The sequence below is a fragment of the Marmota monax genome, unplaced genomic scaffold (assembly GCF_021218885.2).
Source record: "Marmota monax isolate L192 unplaced genomic scaffold, Marmota_monax_Labrador192_F-V1.1 WCK01_AAM20220418_F8-fsc00137, whole genome shotgun sequence".
Lineage (NCBI taxonomy): Eukaryota > Metazoa > Chordata > Mammalia > Rodentia > Sciuridae > Marmota > Marmota monax.
Window position 1 is genome coordinate 1679150 of NW_026692854.1, and position 22386 is coordinate 1701535.

General features: G+C 35.1%; 1 protein-coding gene across 7 annotated transcripts in view; it reads right to left on the reverse strand.

The window, feature by feature from the left end:
- The window catches only part of Lmo7 (LIM domain 7), a 217287-nt gene that overhangs the window by 107005 nt on the left and 87896 nt on the right, over positions 1 to 22386 (reverse strand). For all 7 annotated transcript variants that reach the window (XM_046449438.2, XM_046449439.2, XM_046449441.2 and 4 more), the window contains exon 4: positions 13286 to 13355. In XM_046449438.2, coding sequence (XP_046305394.1) covers positions 13286 to 13355 — 70 coding nt within the window. The remainder of the gene's footprint in view (positions 1 to 13285; positions 13356 to 22386) is intronic.

Consider the following 22386-nt stretch of genomic DNA (forward strand, 5'->3'; position numbering starts at 1 on the left):
GTGTTAGTAAGGCTCTCTGAGAAACAGAACCAATGGGATGTCTATGGAAAGAGTCTTATAACAAGGAATTATGGAGACTGAGAATTCCCACGATTTGAGTTATCAAGCAGGAGACTAAGCAGAGCTGACACTGCAGTGCTAGTCCAAGTCTGAAAGCCTGAGAATCAGGAGAGGGGACGGTATTATGTGTGTTCCAATCTGAAAGCCAATAAGCTCAAGACTTAAGAAAAGCCAATCATTCCATTCAAGTCCAAAAGTAGAAAAAAAAGAAAGGGGGCAGGGGGACAGTATCTCAGCTCAGGTAGGAGGAGTTCCCTCTTACTAGCAGAGTCAGCTTGATTGTACTATTTAAGCCTTCAACTGATTGGATAAGGCCCACCACAGGGGAAGCAATATACTTTACTCAGCCTACTGACTGAAATGTTAACTGCATCTAAAAACACCCTCACTAACAAACCTAGAATTATGTTTGACCAAGTATCTAAGAGCTCCATGTCACTGTCAAGTTAATTCTGACACAAAATTAACCATCAAACCTACTGAAAATATTCAACTGGCTTTCTTCTCTTCTTGACTGCCTTCAATCTAATCTTCACACAGCAACTGTGATCATTTTAATTTTTAATTAACTCACACACCATACAGCCACCCATTTAAAGCATACAGTTCAATGGTGTTTAAGTATATTAATAGATATGTGCTTCCATTAAAAAAGGCAACAATTATCTTCCAACAAATTAAATTTTTCTCAGAATACCCCAATCACCCCTCATCACACATCAAATAAAATACACTCTACTCACCAAAGTCCACAAAGCTTCACACAACTTCACTTGCCTACCTAACTCAGCCATACCCATAGTCCTCCTTGAAGATCTCTGCTCTTTGATCTGGAAAACTCCCCCCACCCCCTATATCTTCCCAGGGTATACTTCTCCCACTATATTCAGGCCCCTAATCAAATGTCAACTCAGATGGGATGTCCTTAGCACCTTCTCTAAACCACTTCTCTACACACTCAATCATTCTTTATCCATTTATATTATTCTTTCAGTGTAACTACTGGCAACTGGCGTATATTTCCTTCACTGTAATTACTGGTGACACAGCTCCCTGGCTGCCAAGGATCAGCAGGCCTACTGGCCCTGCCAAGAAGCAGCAGCGGAGAGGTGGAGCAGTGGAGCGGCGACCAACTGAAGCACAAGTGGCAAGCATGGCCCACACGCAGTGGGGATGCCTACTGCAGAAGCACACTCTGCACTTTTGGCCTGCCACCATAAAATGGAAGTGGGACAGAACTGGAGACTATCATGCTAAGTGAAATAAGCAATCCCCAAAAAACCAAAGGTTGAATGCTCTCTCTGATATATGGATGCCGACTCACAACAAGGGGGGGTGGGGGAGGGCAAAATAGAGGTACTTTGGAATAGACAAAAGGGAAAGAAGGGAGAGGGAATGGGAATAAGAAACAGTAAAATAAATAAGATGTTACTTCCCTATATTCACATATAAATACATGACCAATGTAATTCCACATCATGTATAATCAGAAGAATGGGAAGTTATACTCCATATATGTATAATGTCAAAATACATTCTTAAAAAAAAAAAAGAATTGACCAATAGTGTTAGTAAGTTTCTAAATTTCTAAGCTCTAATAAGCATAAATTCAGGCCAATAGCATTGGCACTTTTTTCAAACCCTAATTAGCATAAGTTTGGGCCCACAGCAGTGAACCAAGTACTACTATATAAGGCCCTAGACTAGCACACTTGGACAGAGAAAACCTACTATCACTCACTCTTGAACTGTAAAGTTCTGTTCCCATTCTTCAATAAACCCTACAGTTACACTCACTCATCCTGGTCTATGGATTTTATTCTTCAAATTCACAAGACAAGAACTAGGAAAGAAGAAGAAGAAATTGATAGTGAGCTGCTAGGATCTGCTGCAACACTAGTGAGCATGACCTGCCATTATGAGCTGCAACACTTCTAGTCTGCAGACGCCTGCGCAGACCCCTCCAGCCAGCAGAATGGGAGAAACTCTGGTTTCACCTGTCAGCAACTGTGGGGAATGGAGTTTCATCTCAAAACTCCAGTTTCACTGGCACTGTCAGGATATTAGTGATGTGTTGCCTGCTGTTGTGTCCCATGTGCCTAGGATAGTGCCTGACACACAACAGATGTTCAATAAATATTTCTAGAAAGGGATGGATAGCAATAGGCCCCAGATACATCAAGTGACCTGTGCCCTCTCAACAGCTTTACACCTTCAATACTATTTCTATCAACATGATTTGCTGCTCCTTTTGCACTTTGTTTTTTTAATTATACGTTGACACAATATCTTTATTTTTATGTGGTGCTGAGGATCGAACCCAGTGCCTCACACATGCTAGACAAGCGCTCTACCTCTGAGCCACAACCCCAAACCTAACCTAACCAACAAAAGGGACCTAAAGAGAGGTGGTCAGAGTTTATTTGAATGAAACTATCCTATCTGATATATATCATGTAATACTCAAATGCTGAATCAATTTTTCACTCAATTATTTTTTAACTCTACAATTATAGTGTTGCTTTAGCAATTCTAATGCATTAATTTAAAAAAAAGTTGCCCTCAAGGCTGAAACTTGGCATATAAATGTTGAAATTAGATTTAAAAACAAGCAAGGTTTGGGAACTCTGGGGAAATGCTCCTAAACATGTGCCAGCATCAGCATTAAGAGATTATGGCTAGAAATAAAAAAGGAGTTTCCTGCTTTATAGCACTACATCACCATGAGTGTATTGGAAGCAATTTCAGTGTTGATACTGTTTTTAAGTTTCCACTTGTAGTGACACTTACCTTTAATAAGCAGCAGAAGAGAAGCAGAGAGTCAAGAAGTCACCATAAAATGTACTGAGAATACTTTATAAATAATTCAATTGTCATAGACTTACTTATGTGTCTTTTATGAGAGCATTAAGGCATTCAGATATTTACTATCTAATATCTGTTACCTTATAATAGCCAATGCACAATCCCCAGTCTATTTGCCAGACTTGACATTGGATAATCACAAACTGTTAAAATGCAGATGGTAAGTCAAAAAAATTCCAGTAAAATGTTTATCACAAAAACTCATTTACATTAACATATAACCATGGAAAACAACCTTATTTTTAGTATATGTTTGTTTTTGTGCTATAATCTCTGATACAAGTATAACAACACACAAATTGTTAAATCTATAGTACAGTATATAGTATAGTTTAGAAGAAAAAGTACTCCATGTTTTGTTATTGGTAGGTTTTTTGTTTTGTTTTAAAGAAAACAATATTGACAAACTAGTAAGATTAAGAATAATTGAAATTTTGGGGGCTGGGGTTGTAGCTCAGCAGTAGAGCACTCGCCTCCCACATGCGAGACCCTGGGTTCGATCCTCACCACCACATAAAAAAATAAATAAGTGAAATAAAGGTGTTGTGTCTAACTACAACTAAAAAAATAAATATAAAAAAAGAATAATTTGGGGCTGGGAATGTGGCTCAAGCGGTAATGCACTCGCCTGGCATGCGTGCGACCCAGGTTCGATCCTCAGCACCACATACAAAACAAAGATGTTGTGTCCCCCGATAACTAAAAAATAAATATTAAAATTCTCTCTCTCTCTCTTTCTCTCTCTTTAAAAAAAAAGAATAATTTAAATTTTAGTGTTTGGGGAAAAGTTACACAATTTGTGAAAGTGGCTCACATTTGGGGTAAAAAACATTTCTTCAGTATAGTTTAATAATGAAGCCAAATTTAGCGATTTTAGTCAAGTTTACTAATATCCTCTAATATTCACTGTCTCTATTAGAAAATATAAAAATTCTCTTTTAATTCAATGAAGCATCAAAATCTAAGGTAATAGATAAAAATTCATTCCAAGACAGTGATCTGTAGAAAACAAAATCTAAAGAGCATGGTAATTCTATGTCTATAGAAACATACAATCTTCATTATTTATCAAATGTGAAGAAACTGGAAACAAGAAATGAAAGAGTTGAGTGTGAACAGAAAGCATGTTTTTGAGGAGTTGCCCCCTTCTCTATCCCATAAGGGCTGATATACATCCATCTGAAAATGGGGAACATGGCAACCAGAATCAGCTCAGTAAGAATAGTGTTCTTCTTGGCTTAGCCAGGGTAAGTGAATCAGAGAATTTAATTAGTGGAAGTTTTTCCCAAATCTTCTAGGTAGACAATCTCTTCACACTGAGCTACAAAATCAGCAATAAGATACCCTAGGTGTTTTTTTAAAAACTGGTTCCACATCATCTTTCCATTTCTCCCCTTGTTATCAGTCTTCTGTAGTCTTAAAATCCCCAATGTGTTCACAAAGTGTCTTGCTTCTTACCACTAGAAAGCAACTCCTCCAAGACGTAGGTTGGGTGTGACCAAGCACAGAGCAAATCTAACCTATATCACTATTCTGTCTCTTGCAAACATACATGGTCTCCTCCTTCCCGTAACCATCCAAATCACATTCCAATATTTCATAAGTAATTTCTCTTCAACCATACAAACATAATTTCTGCCTACCCTACCCAGAAAAGTGCTAACCTTGAATGAAAATAGCAATTATATTCATAATTCTTATATTATTTCAACTTAGAAGAGAAAGAAAAGGAAACTAAATTTGGTTTCTACCACCCAAAAAATACAAAAATAAAAACTCTCTCCTGAGGTCTCATGCTTTGGTTTTATTTGTGGAAAATGCCCACAAACTTCCCCTTTCCCCTTGAGAGAGAAGGGGAAATGAAATAAACAAAGTCATTATGTCAAAATGGTTTTATTTGTTTGTTTTTGTATTGGAGATTGAACCCAGTGGTGCTCTACCACTGTGCTTCATCCTCAACCCTTTTTATTATTTTGAGATAGTATCTAGCTAGTTGCTGAGGTTGGCCTTGAATTTGTGATCCTCCTGCCTCTACCTCCCTAGTCACTGGGATTACACGTATGTACCACTGCACCAGCAAGAATGGTTTTTAGAAAAGCACATGGCAAGTCCTCAGCTGCATCATTTCTTTTTTTTTTCAATTTAATTGATTTTATTTTTTAAATACATGACAGCCGAATGCATTACAATTCTTATTACACACATAGAGCACAATTTTTCATATCTCTGTATATAAAGTATATTCACACCAATTCATGTCTTCATACATGTATTTGGATAATGATCCACCATATTCCACCATCACTGCTAACCCCATGCCCCCTCCCTTCCCCTCCCACCCCTCTGCCCTATCAACAGTTCATCTATTCCTCCCATGCTCCCTCCTCCCTACCCCACTATGAATCAGACTCCTTATATCAAAGAAAACATTAGGCATTTGTTTTGGGGGGGATTGGCTAACTTCACTTAGCATTATCTTCTCCAACTCCATCCATTTACCTGCAAATGCCATGATTTTATTCTTTTATTGCTGAGTAATATTCCATTGTATATATATGCCACATGTTTTAATCCATTCATCTACTTAAGGGAATCTAGATTGGTTCCACAGCTTAGCTATTGTAAATTGTGCTACTATAAACACTGATGTGGCTGTGTCCCTGTAGTATGCTGTTTTTAAGTACTTTGGGTATAGACCAAGGAGAGGAATAGCTGGGTCAAATGGTGGTGTCATTCCCAGTTTTCCAAGGAATCTCCATACTGCTTTCCATATTGGCTGCACCAATTTGCAGTCCCACCAGCAGTGTATGAGTGTGCCTTTTCCCCTACATCCTCGACAACACATTGTCTTCATAATAGCTGCCATTCTGACTGGAGTGAGATGGTATCTTAGAGTAGTTTTGATTTGCTTTCTCTAATTGCTATAGATAATGAACATTTTTTCATATATTTGTTGACTGATTGAATATCCTCTTCTGAGAAGTCTGTTCATATGTCTGTTCATGTCCTTGACCCATATATTGATTGGGTTTTTTTTTTTAGTTTAGGTTTTTTTTTTTTTTTTGGTGCTTAGCTTTTTGAGTTTACTTTATATACCCTAGAGATTAATATTCTATCTGATGTGTGAAGAGTAAAAATTTGCTCCCAAGATGTAGGCTCTCAGGGAGGGGGGGGGCTGGGGTTGTGGCTTGGCAGTAGAGTACTCACCTAGCACATACGAGGCCCTGGGTTAGATCCTCAGCACCACATAAAAATAAATAAATAAAGATATTGTGCCCAACTAAAAAATAAATATTTTTTTTAAAAAAGATGTAGGCTCTCTATTCACCTCACAGATTGTTCTTTTGCAGAGAAGAAACTTTTTAGTTTGAGTCCATACCATTTATTGATTCTTGGTTTTAATTCTTGTACTATAGGAGTCTCATTAAGGAAGTTGGGGCCTAATCCCACATAATGAAGATTATGGCCTACTTTTTCTTAACAGACACAGAGTCTCTGGTTTAATTCCTAGGTCCTTGATCCACTTTGAGTTAAGTTTTGTGCATGGTGAGAGATAAGGGCTTAATTTCATTTTGTTGTGTATGGATTTCCAGTGTTCCCAGCACCATTTGTTGAAGAGGCTATCTTTTCTCCAGTGCAAGTTTTTGGCACCTTTGTCTCAACAGACTCAAAGATAAGAATCACATGATCATCCCAATAGATGCAGAAAAAGCATTTGACAAAATACAGCACTCCTTCATGTTCAAAACACTAGAAAAACTAGGGATAGCATGAATAAATCTCAACATCATAAAGGCTATCTATGCTAAGCCCCAGGCCAACATCATTCTAATTAGAGAAAAACTGAAGACATTCCCTCTAAAAACAGGAATAAGACAGGGATGCCCTCTTTCACCACTTCTATTTAACATAGTTCTTGAAACTCTGGCCAGAGCAATTAGACAGACAAAAGAAATTAAAGAGAGACACACAGGAAAAGAAGAACTTAAATTAGCATTATTTCTGATGATATGATTCTATACCTAGAAGACCCAAAAAGCTCCACCAAAAAACTTCTAGAACAAGTAAACGAATTCAGCAAAGTAGCAGGATATAAAATCAACACCTATAAATCAAAGGCATTTCTGTATATCAGTGACAAATCCTCTGAGAGGGAAATGAGGAAAACTACCCCATTTACAATAGCCTCAAAAAAAAAAAAAAAAAAAAAAAACCCTTGAGAATCAATGAAAGAGGTGAAAGATCTATACAATGAAAACTACAGAACCCTAAAGAAAGAAATCAAAGAAGACCTTAGAAAATAGAAAGATCTACCTTGCTCTTGAATATACAATTAATATTATCAAAATGACCATACTACCAAAAGCACCATTCAGACTTCCTGCAATTCCGATCAAAATCCCAATGGCATTCCTCATAGAAATAGAAAAAGCAATCATGAAATTCATCTGAAAAAATAAGAGATCAAGAATAGGTAAAGCAATCCTTAGCAGGAAGAGTAAGCAGGTGGCATCACTGAACCAGTCCTTAAACTATACTACAGAGCAATAGTAACAAAAACAGCATGGTATTGGCAGCAAAACAGACTGGTAGACCAGTGTATAGAATAGAGGACACAGAGACTAACCCTCAGCCATATCATTTCAACTTCATAGATTCCTCAGGTGGATTTCCCATAGCTGCTGGAAAGAAACAACCAAATATTTCAGCAGTGACCTCTCAGCATGGAATAGGTCACACTACTTTGCTGACACCCAAGCACGTGAAGGTGAAAGAGTCAGAAATAACTTCACACAGGTACAAGAACGTTAATTAGCTATTACCTTCTGGAAAATGGCAGTAAGAATGGACACACAGATTTGCCTTATATCTGCAAGTAGCCATCAGGAAAGCAAGAAAAACTGACACATCTAACAGCTTAAGCTAACCAAGATCCTTGCCCATTTCCTGCATTCCACAGCATTCCTGACTGAGGAGACAACCTTCCCAGCCTCTATGGTCATACCTTACACATTCCACTCCTGAAAGTAATCTAAAAGATTAACTCTTTAATGTTCAAAACAAATTTTCTGAAGTAATGTTTCTTTTTCAAAAGGAAATTACAATTAAAATGGAAAATATGAGTAGATAAACCAATCTATGGTCAATGAACAGACTGACCCATATAGAAACATAGTAATACTTTCTAAATTATTAAGCTAAATGGTTATCCTTCAGCAATGATTTTATTCCTGGGTTGGTGGGGGTGGGGGGTGTCCATGGCAATGTCCGAGACATTTTTAACTGTTAAAAATGGTGGGGAAGGAGAATGACACTGTCATCTAGTGAGCAGAAGTCAGGGATGCTGCTAAGGATTCTACAATGCAGAGGACAGACTCCACAAAAAAAGAATAATCTGTCCCCAAATCACAATAGCGCTGAGGCTGAGAAACCCTGCTTTACCTAAATACAAATAAATCATCAGGTGTCCAAAATGACTATAAGTCTTAGGGTTGTTAACTTCCTTGATATTTCCACACATATTGTATATCATGCACACTAACATATCAGATGGCAAACATTTTCTGCTTCAACAGCTCTTTTGACCATCAGGGTATCTTGCCTTTTTTCTCGGGATTTAGTTTTGACACTGGACTTCTTTTTTACTTGCAAATAAAGTTTTAGTTTTAGGTTTCGATATGATGAACACACCCACATGTAGTACCAGCTAATTTTTTGGAAGACACAAACTCTTTGGTTAGGCTTAAAAAATAAAATTGATTAATTAATTTTAAAACATGGTTTTGTGAAGAACAGAAAAGATAGAAAAATTAAGGAGAATGTATTTCTTTATGAACTAAAACTAAGAAAAGCCATATCACTAAAGAAAGGATCTAATAGAATATAGTTACTACCCTCCCAAAGAAAATTATCACATAAATATTTCAAGCAAAGCATTTAAGATATTTTTAAAGCATATAAATACGTTTCTCCATATTGTCATTGCTCAAGGCACATTCCATGCTTTTCTCATAGGTCCATATGTAAAGTTAAATCAATTGCTCTAACATAAAAGTTAAATACATATGACAGGTAGTTGAGAACAACTTAAAAGATGTAGCTAAAAAGAGAGTAAGATAGGAGTGACTGAAGGGGGAATATGGACCATCATAACCTCCTAGCTTACAACTTTACACAGAAATTCTTACTGTATTTAACTTAATCTTGGTGTATCTACCCGACACAAACTTCCTTCACAGAACCTACTTCAACCCACACACTGAGCTGAATGCTCCAGCACTCCTGACCACAGCCCATTTGGTCAAGACAATTATCTTAAGTGACCTGTGATATGTGTAGCCTGGAAAGAACCTGGTCCATTCAGATCCAACTAAGAAACATCAAAAAAAAAAAAAAATGTCTCCTGTTGAAGTGGGGAAGAAAAAAGTAATTGGGTAGAATACAGCTGCCATGCTTACAGCAGAACACTAAATTCATGATGAGACATGAGATAAATCTTCAAAATAAACCCTCTTCACCTGACTTTGCTTGAAATCATCTCTGTGCTTTGCTACTCAAAGAGCAGACACTCTATGTAAAACCTGTTGAAATGTGATTAAAACCTTTGGATTCTATCAATCTAATTTTTCTAGTTTTGATATATTATACTTTAGTTATGCAAGATGATTCACTGGGGGCTCCGACTGTGGCTCAGAGGTAGAGCAATCATGTCACATGCGTGAGGCACTGGGTTCAATCCTCAGCACCACATAAAAATAAAATAAAGATATTGTGTCCACCTACAGCTTAAAAAAACAAAACAAAAAAAGATGGTACATTGGGAAAGTGGTACAGAAAGCCTTTTGGGGCTTTCTGCAACTTCCTGTGAATCTATGTTTATTTAAATGTAAGAAGTGTTAACTATAACAATATCTGTATTAGTTTTCTAGGGATGCCATTCCAAGAACCAAAACTGGCTTAAAACAAAGAGAGATTATTGTCTCACAGTTCTAGAGCTAGAAATTCAAATTTAAGGAGTTGGCAGAGCCATGCTTCCTATGAAACCTGAAAGAGCAGAGTCTTTCTTTCCTCTTTCTAACTTCTAGTGGTTTTCAGGCAATCTTTGGTGTTCTTTGCATTAGAGATATTTTAATCGATACCTCGTCTTCACGTGGCATTCTTCCTGTATGTAAGTCTTCACATGGCCATCATTTTATAAAGATATCAGTAATATAAGATTAGAACACAATCTACTCCAATATGACCTCACCTTAACTAACTACCTCATCTGCAACCATCCTATTCACAAAGCCCCATTAAGAGGTACTGGGGTTTAAAACTGTCTTATTGCAGGGGAGGGGTTACCCAATTCTAGAACCCATTAATATTCACAATGGAAATATTGTTCACTAATTCATCAGAAAAATCTTTGCTGCGGGGGGGGGGGGAGGGGGGGCGGTTTGCTGGAGTTGTGGCTCAGCGGCACAGTGCTCACCTAGCACGTGCGAGGCCCTGGTTCAAACCCCAGCACCACATAAAAATAAATAAATAAAACTAAGGTATTGTGTCCAACAACAACTAAAAAAATAAATATTTAAAAAAGAAAAGAAAAATCTTTGCTCTCCTATATGAATCAGCCACCCATGTTGTGTGTTGTGAACACAAAAATTAGTAGTATTGGCCAGATCATTCATCTTAAATAAGGGTCAAAAATTGAGGCTTCTGGGCTGGGGCTGTAGTTCAGTGGTAGAGCACTTGCCTTGCAGGTGTGAGGCCCTGAGTTCAATTCTCAGCACCACATAAAAATAAATCAACAATACTGTGTCCATCTACAACTAAAAAAATATTTTAAAAAAATTTAAGGCTTCTGACATACTCCTTCTTCAGGAATTTTAGAGATCAATATTCACAGTCCCATTACAAGTGCTCACAAGTTTCCAAAACATGTCAGTCTAGTTCTCTGTGGCACATTTTATTCTGTGATGCTTTTTTGCTCGTTTGCTAATTTACTTGAGTCAAACTTCATATCTATCTTTGTTCCTCCAACACATCCTTATAAACTAAAAAAAATCCTCAACCTAGTAGGCCCTCACTTGTTTGTTTAAATAAAGAACGTTTGTTAAATATCTGTATGTTGGGATATATATTATTCTTTTTAATTCTTGTAACAACCCCCTTCGAAATAGATGTTGACGCTTTTATTCACACTTGACGCAAAGACTTCCAAAAGTTTTTATAATCATCCTGACAAGTACCAGAATGAGTCAAATGAGGCTAACTTCAAACCAACTGAGTTTAGCCCATTCTACAGCTGAAGTCACTCCATGCTCTAACATCCAATTGAAAATTCAGTGTCTTGTATTTAGAAAATCATCCTATTTAGTATACTGGAAATTCATTCCACTTTAGTTACTAAAGATAAGATCCAAACTGGATAGAATTTCTGATGCTTGAAATAGAAATACTTGTAGAGATCTCTGGGTTTAAAAATAAAATACATTTGTGCTTGCATCTAATCATACAATCAGAAAACTGAATAAAGCCTACAATGGCCAAGAACAACAAAACCATCACAATTCAAGCATTACAAATATGTAAAGGCTAATTTCATTTAAAATGCATGCAATTGATACAAGAAATGACAGTTTATAATCAAAGTATTAAACTATCTAACAATAACTCAAACCATGTGAAAAATATAATTCAAATGTTTAATTTGCACAGCAGTGCTTTAGAAAAGTTATTTTCATATAAAAAGATTTTTTATTTTATTACACTGAATATTTCCTGCCAGAAAGAATCCAAATACCAAATTTCTTTAATTTTATCCCTTTAAAAACAAATATCTCAATCAAAGTGTGAAATATGATATATCAAGAACTATGTGATGTTTTGAACAACCAACAATAAAAATTAAAAAAAAAATATCTCTGACTCACTACATATTAGAAGACTATAAATAAATAAATAAACACACACACACACACACACACTCACACACCCATGACAGGTTTTTGACCTAACTACATTTAAGACCAAAAAAAAAGGCCAGCTGCCATTCATAATAGATAAGCAACAGAGACAACTCGTAAGAAGGAAGGAATTAATATGGGAACCAACTGTGCTGGAACTTTATATGTACTCTATAATTTCAAAAGAAAACTATTTTAAAAAAACCTTTTCATTCCTTCTCTCCTAGGCAGATATTTTCCAATAATAAACATTTTACAAAACTCATCCTTGTCAAAATTTTGGCAAGTTTTTCATGTCTCCTGCAAACTCAGAAATTTTGGTGCTTCCACCTATAATTACTCATGCCATTAACATCTACAAACACATGAATGGCCAAAGAGAAGTTCCTTGAATGTAATATAAACACAGTGAATATCCCAAAGATAATCAGTTTGTTTCTACACTGCAATTATTAGCTGCTTTAAACTTAATGGTTTTGAGAAAAAAAAATTAACCAACTCCTATCATGAGCATTGTTTTTTTAAAGAATTTTTAACATTATGAAAATTATCCATCAATTGGTATTTATTATAAATTATTTTAAAACACAGAGCTCACGTTATTACTGGTCTCTCATCAGAATAACTAAATAACAATAGGGGTATTTTTCATACACAAAAATCCTGAATTTAAAGCTAGAAGAAATCTAGAGAAACATCACTGCCATTTTATGGATGATATGACTCTGACAAAGACTTGTCCAACATGTCTAGCATCACAGAGGACATTAGTAGGAATATTTTACAAATACACTTAAGATCAATGTGCTGAGTGGGATTAATGCATAAGTAAGAAGCAGTAGAAACAGAGCCACCTGGTAAACACCGGCTAGTCTAGGGAACTATGTGGTCAACTAGAAAGCAGAGCCAGCAGAGTTGGGCTTCAGAGAACTTGAACTACACAAAGGCAATCCGTGGAGGAAAGAAGCCAAGAAAGGGAATGGATGATGCTCTAAGAACAAAAATCAAAACAAACAAATGAATAAACAAATAAATAAAAACCTCCTGGTGGGAGGGAAATAGAAAAGAGAACTACAGGTGTAAAGAGGATATCACCAAAAACACTTTTCTCCAGGAAAATATCGCTAACTTAATGTCTACTGTTAACTACAGATAAAAGAACTATCTATGCCGACCTTTTTTTACATTTCAAAGACAAAGAAATCTAGTTTTGAGGTGAGAATGTTCAAAATTCTCTCTTCTAGCTATTTTGAAATATGCATTATTATCAACTATAGTCATCCTACTGTGCAACAGAACACCAGAACTGCATTGCATTATATCCCATAAATATGTACAATAATTATTTGTTGATTATAAATAACATTTTTTTAAAAAGGAATTCATTCTGAAGATAATTTATTACTTACCAAACCTGCTATTGGTGTGGACAGTCTATTGATCTTCTTAATGATTCCAGGCTTAAGCTTATTAATCAAACTGAAAGTAAATGAATAACATAACGATTATAAGAATGCCAATATGAGTTCAGTGTTCTTTGAAACATTTTTAAGAATCATATACATCACTATTCCATCCTGCAATCTGTTACTCCTAGCCCCAACTGAGGGTAAACAACAACAGGTCCAGAAACAAAGAACTTGACTCACATTGGTGAGGTGGTCCTCCTTGGACCATGTAGTCACATTTCTATATCAACACCACTTCCGTAACAATAGTTTCACGTTTGTTAAAGAAAGGTACTATTTGGTTATGTTTTAATAGCCAGTTTAAGAAATCTACTCATTAGGATTTAGTTCACTTGGCTCAAAGAACACTTTCCTATTGATAATTTTCATTTTTTTTCATCAGATTGATATTTATGCTAAAAGCTAGCTTCAAAACCATATTGTTTTTGCCACATTTAAAGGGTGCAGGGTAACTAATCCAAATAGTTGACCTGTTCTTATGGTAACTCATTCAAACCCAACTGATTGCTATTAACTTAGCAGGATGGGTAAAAATTACATGTACCAAATTTCCCTAAATTACCTCAGAATCTAATGTTGAATAAATTTAAGTTAATGTAACAGATACTTAAAAGATATTTGTGTCTCTGTACTCCAAGATACTAAAAAAGAAATGTGTCTGACACCATGCTCAGAATACAATTTTTGTTTTAAGTCTAAATTATTATGCATTCTTTTTTTTTATTTGCTGATCATTGACACAGTGCCAAGCCATGTAGTAACTTAATACTATAATAATGTTTTTCTACCAGTGCAAACTGGGATAATTAATCATTAATCACTGTCAAAAAAACAATATCTTAAAAAAGTGATTTTCCTATTTAATAATTCATCTATAAAAAACCAATTCTTTATTCTATAACAGAGCTCCAAAGGAAAAGCAAACAAAGGAGAAATGATCAAACATTACTAATTTACTGGTCTCCTCTTCATGATGGCAACAGAAAAAAAAAAAAAAGCTGAAGCTTGTGGCTTTGACATTCCAAAGATTTATACATACACTTGAGTGTGTTAAGAATAAAAAAGACAAAAGTCTCCACTTAATAGCCTTCAGAATGCTGTTCAACAGGATTCAGAATTTTAAAACAGTGGCTCATGAAGATTTGGTCTGGCAAACAACAGATGTTTTTACATTTTTATACTTTGTTCACATAAAGATCTTTAGACATCTTAGTATAGACAATAAACTATTGCTTTGATCTTGTGTGTGTGTGTGTGTGTGTGTGTGTGTGTTTTCATGCACATGGACATGCCTGAATGCTAGGGATTGAACCCAGGGTCTTGCACATCCTAGGCAAAGTGTTCTACCACTGAGCTACAATACCAGTCTCAGCGCTTCACCTTTAAGTATTTCCTTCAATTACTTCTCCCTGATTCATAACTTTTGATATGTGGATTAACTGAAAGTTATATAGGAAGGAAGGCTTTCTCCCTTCATGATCACATTATTTTTCTTTCATCACTGAGCCAGAAAAGAAATGAGCCAATTTATAAGAAATAACTATTCCAAATTAATTCTTCTAGTTGTTCCCTATTAACAGGTATTTCCGTAATTCCATTATTGATGGCATTCTTGCAATGCACAGAAAAACTAATAACGGAAGCATTACTTAACAGGAATATAACAATAAAGAAATTATTTGGCCATGTATGATATATAGTAAATCCCACCATTATGTACAAATATAATGCACAAATAAAAATGAAAAAATAAGGGCTGGGGCTATAACTCAGTGGTAGAGCGATTGCCTCGCATGTGTAAGGCACTAGGTTCAATCCTCAGCACCACATAAAAATAAATAAAATAAAGATATTGTGTACATCTACAACTGAAACTAAATATTTTAAAAAATGGAAAAATTGGGGCTGTGGTTGTAGCTCAGTGGTAGAGCACTTGCCTAGCATGTGCGAGGCACTGGGGTCGATTCTCGGCACCACATAAAAATAAATAAAAGTAGTGTGTCATCTACAACTAAAAATATTTTTTAAATAAAAAATAAAATAGATTTCCACCAAAAAATTAAAATTAAGCATGTAACTAATTTTTAAGAAAGAAATAAAGATTATTTATATTTATTGACCACTAGCTCAGCAATGACTTTCTTAGATAACTTTTATTTTAAAATATAATCTTTCAATGATATAAATTAGAGGCCAATATGAGGCAGGGCAAGATATAAAATGTCAGGGAAGTCTGGCAACAGTTGTCAGTTTAGAGGAAGAATGTGATGAATTCCTGCTCCACCTATTTGAGTCACAGGTAACTTTGGCCAGGTCATTCAGTTTACCTGTTTATATCACTTACCATTTTTGTACTACAGGATTAGTAATTTCAAGAGCACTTTTTAAAATACAGTTTCTGGAATGAATGATAAAACAGTTTACTCTCAATTAGGGTCAGCCAAGGAAAGTGAGGGATGGAGCTAAAGGAAACGGTATAGATAAATACTATCTCTCAATAATGAGTTACTGACTCCTCCCTCATCAGCAGGTTTTTGCCAGAGCTTATTACTTAAAAGCAGCATATACACGATAGATTAATCCTTCCTTCTTTATTCCTGAACCTTCCTGTATATGTGCAAACCCGGAAATAACCATAAGGAAAAAACACTCATCTAGATAACACACAAACCACCCTCTAAAAAGCTGAGTCACTAGAAAAAAATGCTTTTTTATTTTAGTCATTACAATGATGATTGGTTCTAAGCACTAGAATATGGAGGAAATACATATATAATTTTGGCAAACACTGAGTATCCTGTCAAATTATGAATTATGAATCATTATTTTCACATACAATTATAGAAAGAACTTTTAGGCTATTTCTTCCAGGTTTCATAAAATCTAAAAAATGTAGATGAAATCTAAGTATATATAAAGTATACTGAAGTTTACACAAAGGACCAAAGGCCCATATCAAATCAAAAATACAGGTGTTATCTATGGAAATATTTTGTTTAAAAATACAACTTCTTTGCATAATAAGAGTTCTTCAATTACTCATGTCTCATGTGATGTTCCTAAAGGTGACAGTGAATTCAGGTCACTGGCTCTAGCAAGAATCAGATAACATGATAACATTCCAGAGGTTATGATTCTAGTGCCTCCATGCATTAGAATCTATCATCAGTTCTGGGGCAATTTTATCTACCTATATCCCCATATCTCATCCCCCTATCCCTGAGCAGAATTTCATCTCTATACCCACAAGTCTTCCTTTAGGCAGTGGCATAAACCTAGTCATGTGTTTGCTTAGCACATTAGAGGATAACTCTTTTGTAAGATTAAAACCAGAACAGAAAGTTCCTAGTAGTTTTATACTTCCAGTGGAACATACAATAAGCCCCGATGCCCTCTTCTTAAGTACATCCCTTGCTCTGGTCTAAAAGTTCATGTTCACCACCCCTAAAATTCCTATGTTGAAATCCTAACCTCCAAAGAGACAGTATTCAGAGGTGGAACCCTTTGGGAGGTGATTAGGTCAGGAAGGCTACACTTCATGGATGTGGGAATAGTGCCCTTAGTAAAGAGATCTTGCCCCTTCCACCATGTTAAGTTACAGTGAGTCTGCCTATAAAGGAAGTGAGCCCTCACCAGATATCAAATTTGCTAGCATCTTGACCTTGGACTTCTCAGCTTCAGAACCATGAGAAATAAATGTCTGTGGTGTATAAGCCACCCAGTTTAAAGTTATTTTGTTATTTTGGCCTGATGGTCTAACCTCACCTTCAAGGTATCTACTTTTTTCTTTTCCCTACCACAGGCCCATAACATTTACTCCCTCCAAAGGGGCTGAATTACATAACAACAGATGCTGTAAAGCTGGCTCTGTTCACAGGCCTTGTTATCAGTGGTTGTGTCCTGACTTTAAATAGAACTCAGATGTGACATTCTGAAAAAGAGGCCATATAGTTCAATATGACATGTGGCTCAGCTATATTAATTTTAATGGAAACTAGAACTCTCTGATAATCTCCAGAAACTATTTTCCAATGCCAAACTTCATTTTTCCCTTTATCAGAAAGCTCCTCAGCTAAGATGCAAAATTTTGAACACCTTTTCACTTCCTATTTCCAAAGATTTTCAAAATGAACTTGAGCAACTGACATGGAAGAGTCAGTTCATTGTATCAATACAAAGTATAAATTTTTAATCTATAAATTATTTCATTATTCATTTATACATATACATATATAAACTTTCTGTCACATTTTATAAATAAATATCCATCACACTATCAAACTCTTATGATTAGTAAGTTTTTAAATAAGTATTAAGATATAACATTCTCCTTACAAATTAGTGATCTTTGTTTTATTCCCTATATGTTATTAATTCATTTGCCTATTTTTTCTCGTAAGCACAGATTCTGCTCATTAAACATTTAAATGCTTACTAAAGACAGTATTGTGCTAGGTTCAGTCATACAGCAACCAGATAGGACAGTTGCCCAGGACAAATACCATTTCTAGAATTCCTGTGGCAGTATTTTTGAATAATGCTAAACTACCCACAACATATATGAAAAGTTAATATATGCTAAAATGGGAATATGTGTGAGACAGCAACAAGTCAATAACAATGTAATTATGATCATCATTTTACTACAATGGAACTTTCTTATTTAGCCTCTTTGTTATACTGTAAGCATCCTAAAGTGCATAGAGAAGCTTAAATGGTCTGACTCCTCTTAATTCTGAGCAACTTTAATAGTTAGAGCACTAATGTATTTCACTGAGTAGCAGGAAATTTCCCATTATGACATCCAAACAAAGAGCATTTAGCCACAAGACCTCACACCCTTCACGACATTAACTCAAAATGGATCACAGACACATGTAAAATGCAAAACAATAGAAATCCTAGAAGAGAACATAAGAAAATCTAGATGACCTTAGATTTGATGATGACTTTTTCAGTATGACATCAAAAGGATAAACTACATGAGAAAGCATTGATAAGCAAGATTACATTAAATTTTAAAATGTCTGCTCTGCAAAAGACAAGAAACAGACTGAGGGAGAAAATATTTTCAAGATATTCCTAATAACACAAGGAACCCTTAAGACTCAACAGTAAGAACAGATTAGGCAGAGATATAGCACAACAAAAGTTAGGTAAAAAATGCAAAAGTCATGTCTGCTAAAACCAAGAATAAGAAAACAATGTCAGAATCAGTATATTATTTGAAATAATTGCTAGCACAATTAATAAGGAATTTAAAAAACAAATTTGGGAAAAGAGAAAGTAACAAAATCATGTTCACATTACAATTATACACCTGAAAAATCCAAGAAAATCCAACTAAAAAGCTAATGCAAATAATTAAGAGAATGAAGAGAATTATCTTGTATATGAAATTAACATAGAAATCAATAGTTTATACATATACATACACATAAAATTTGTTAGGAGGTATAATGGAAAAAATGCCACCATTTGCAATATCACAATTAAGATTTTTTAAAAAAGACTCAACATGAAGAAATCAACCTGATTTTAAAATAGGCCAAAGACCTTAACAGACAGACACCTCACAAAACAAAATATACAGATGGCAAATAAGCTTACATCAGGAAATGGAAATTACAACAATACCTATTCTTGCCTTTTTAGGCAAAACTTCACAAAACTGACAACACCTAACACCAACAGGGAGGTTGAACAACAAGAACTCCTAGTGATGCATCACTTTGGAAGAAACTGTTACCACATGAGCCAGCAGTCATGCTCCTACGTATTTACCAAAGGAGTTGAAAATGTACATCCACACCAAAACTTGCATGTGGATGTTTAGAAAACTTTCATAATTGCCAAAACTTAGAAGCAATCAAGATGTCCTATCAGTATTAACCTCTGATACATACCTATTTGGAAAGGAATCTGGCAACAAGAATCAACTTACCTTTTCCCCTGCAGGCAGCTATCCCATGGCATACTCATACCTTTAACAAGTGTTTCCTCCACCTGTCAGCTCCTTACTATAATTTTCCACATTGCTGTTACATATAGAAAATGGAATTTTTGCCACTAAAAAGAAAGAAGCCAGTCCAAAAAAGAGAACAATTGCAAATATATGACATTCTGGAAGAGATTAAACTATAAAGATGCTAAGGGAAAAGATGAATAGGTAGAGCATAGAGGATTTGGGGGGCAATGAAACTATCCTGTATGATACTATAATGATGAATAGATGTCAAAATACATTTGTTCAAACCCACAGAATGGACAACATCGAGATATAAACTATAGACTGTGATGATGATAATGTGTCAGTGCAGGTTCATCAACTATGACAAGTGTACCACTCCTGGGAAGATGCTGATAATAGGGAAAGCTACATATGCATAAGGCAGGAGGTATATGGGCTGTCTACACCTTCCTCTCTATTTTGCTCTGAACCCTAAATTACTCAAAAGGATAAGTGTTTAAAACAAAAACAAAAAAGGTAACTCACACTGGGAGCTACGGTTCCTGTCGTAGAGTTCTGCAATAACCATCAAATAATGTGACTCAACTCCTCTCTATCCCTTTATGTGAAAATGATACGTCCTTCTTAGTTGTACTTAGGTTCTAATTGTTGCTTTGATGTATATGTGTATGTATATACTTTTCCATCCTCCTTTTAATTTCTTCTATTCTACTTCCCAAAAATGAAATCATCAGTATTAACCTCTGATACATATCTATTTGGAAAGGAATCTGGCAACAAGAATCAATTTACCTTTTCCCCTGCAGGCAGCTATCCCATGGCATACTCACACCTTTAACAAGTGTTTCCTCCACCTGTCAGCTTCTTACTATAATTTTCACATTGCTGCAAGCTTTATAATCACTGGTTTTAAGGGATAAAAACTTTTTTTCACCAAATTACTTATCACGTTTCAAGTCTTTAAGTTGTTCCTAGTATTTTTAATTATGCTTAGGCTTTCCTTTTTAACTTTTTTTTTCTTAGATGTAGATGGACACAATATCTTTGTTTTTTTAATATTTACTTTTTAGTTATAGGTGGGCACAATATCTTTATTTTATTATTTTATTTTATGTGGTGCTGAGGATTGAACCCATTGCCTCACGAATGCTAGGCAAGCGCTCTATCACTGAGTTGTAGCCTGAGCCCTCTTTGTTTTATTTATTTTTTATGTGGTGCTGAGGATCAAACCCAGTGAATCATTCATACAAGACAAGCATTCAATCACTGAACTACAACTACAACTCATGCATAGGCTTTCTAACTATCTTTTCATTCACTTTAATCTATTTCTTAGGACAGATCCCTAAAAGAAGAATTACCAAGGAATGTCTTGTAATTTTTATGATAAAAGTATTTATTTATTATGGTAATGAATAAAGTATCACATTTTTACTTTAAAGGTATTGTCAAATTATTTTTCAGAGAGTTGTACCAGTTTATATCTGACTGGTCATTTTGAGACTATATATCATGCTGTCAAAATGTGACCATCTCTTCTCTTCCCCTCTTAAATGCTGGTGACCTAATGTAGGGCCTTGTGCATACAAACCTAAGCACATGCTCTACTGCTGAACTATGCCCTTAGATCCATGATTTTTGTTTAACAGATGTTATATTATTTACTAGTTTCAACAAAAACATTGTATCTAGTTGTAGTATGACTGTTTACTAATGAAGATAAACATTTTATATTTATTATTACATATTATAATAGCATATTATATATTTTTTATTTATTCAATAATATTTCCTCCTTTTCAAGTATTTGGTTATATTCTTTGCTCATTTGTCTACTGAGGCTTAAAAAATGTACATCTTAACACTTTAATGGAACCCTACATAATTTGAGTCACTTTTACTTATAATATTTCATTTGTAAGAACATTATTTTTCCTTTTTCTTTTTTCTATCCTTTCAATGCTTAGAACTTTACCTCCAAAGATCTTTTTTTTAATTCTTAGGTTGCTTTTCCAGCTTTAGTTACCTTAATCTAGACCATATTTCAATATGCGATGCATTTTTAAATTAATTCTTAGCCAACTATTTACCCCAATACCATAATTAACCTATGCATTTCTTCTCCACTTTCTCTTATCTCCCATATCATAAATTCTTATGTATAAGAATTTATAATTCTCTTCCTGACTTTGTTATATTAACATGCACATATTTAAATCACTGAATACTTTATTACTGCACTGTAGTTACACATAATAGTTAGGTTTATTTTGATATATTCATAAATACATATACCATATTGTTCCATATTTCAATCCCCAGTACTTTCTCTTTTCCTCCTCTCCTTCTTCCCCCTGATCTCCTTCGTCTACTTTATTGGTCTTCCTTCCATTTATTTATTTTTCAATTCATACTTCTTAAGTACTATACTTTGTCATGTGTTCTATTATTAGGACAGGCAAATTCCACAGAAATTTTTATCTTTAGAATTTTTCCTGTTCTACATATAAACCCATTCTTCCATGTAAACCTTGAAACGACTCCTAGAGTCAAAAAAATTTGGATAGATTTTATAATGAGGATTAGATTAAAATTATAAATTAATTTTAATTTATATGTTGACTTATACATTTTTTAAGTTTACCATTCTTATCCATGAGCTGTTATCTACTTTTCCGATTGATAATGGCTGGTGTTATGGTTTGGATGTGTGGTATACCCCAAACATCATGTGTGAGACAATGCAAGAAGGTTTAGAGGAGAAATGATTAGGTTATGAGAGTCTTAACCCCATTAGTGAATTAATCCCCTGATGGGATTAACTGAGTGATAATTGAAGGTGAATAGGGGTGGCTGGAAGAGATGGATCCTTGGGGGTGTGGCTTTGGGGTATATATTTTTGTATCTGATGAGTGGAGTCACCTACTTTCTGATTATCATAAGAGCTGCTTCCCTCAGCTACTCTCTTCCACCATGATGTTCTGCCTTACCTTGAGCCCTAAGGAATGAAGCTGGCCTTCTATGGACTGAGACCTCTGAAACTATGAGCCCCCAAATAAACCTTTCCTTC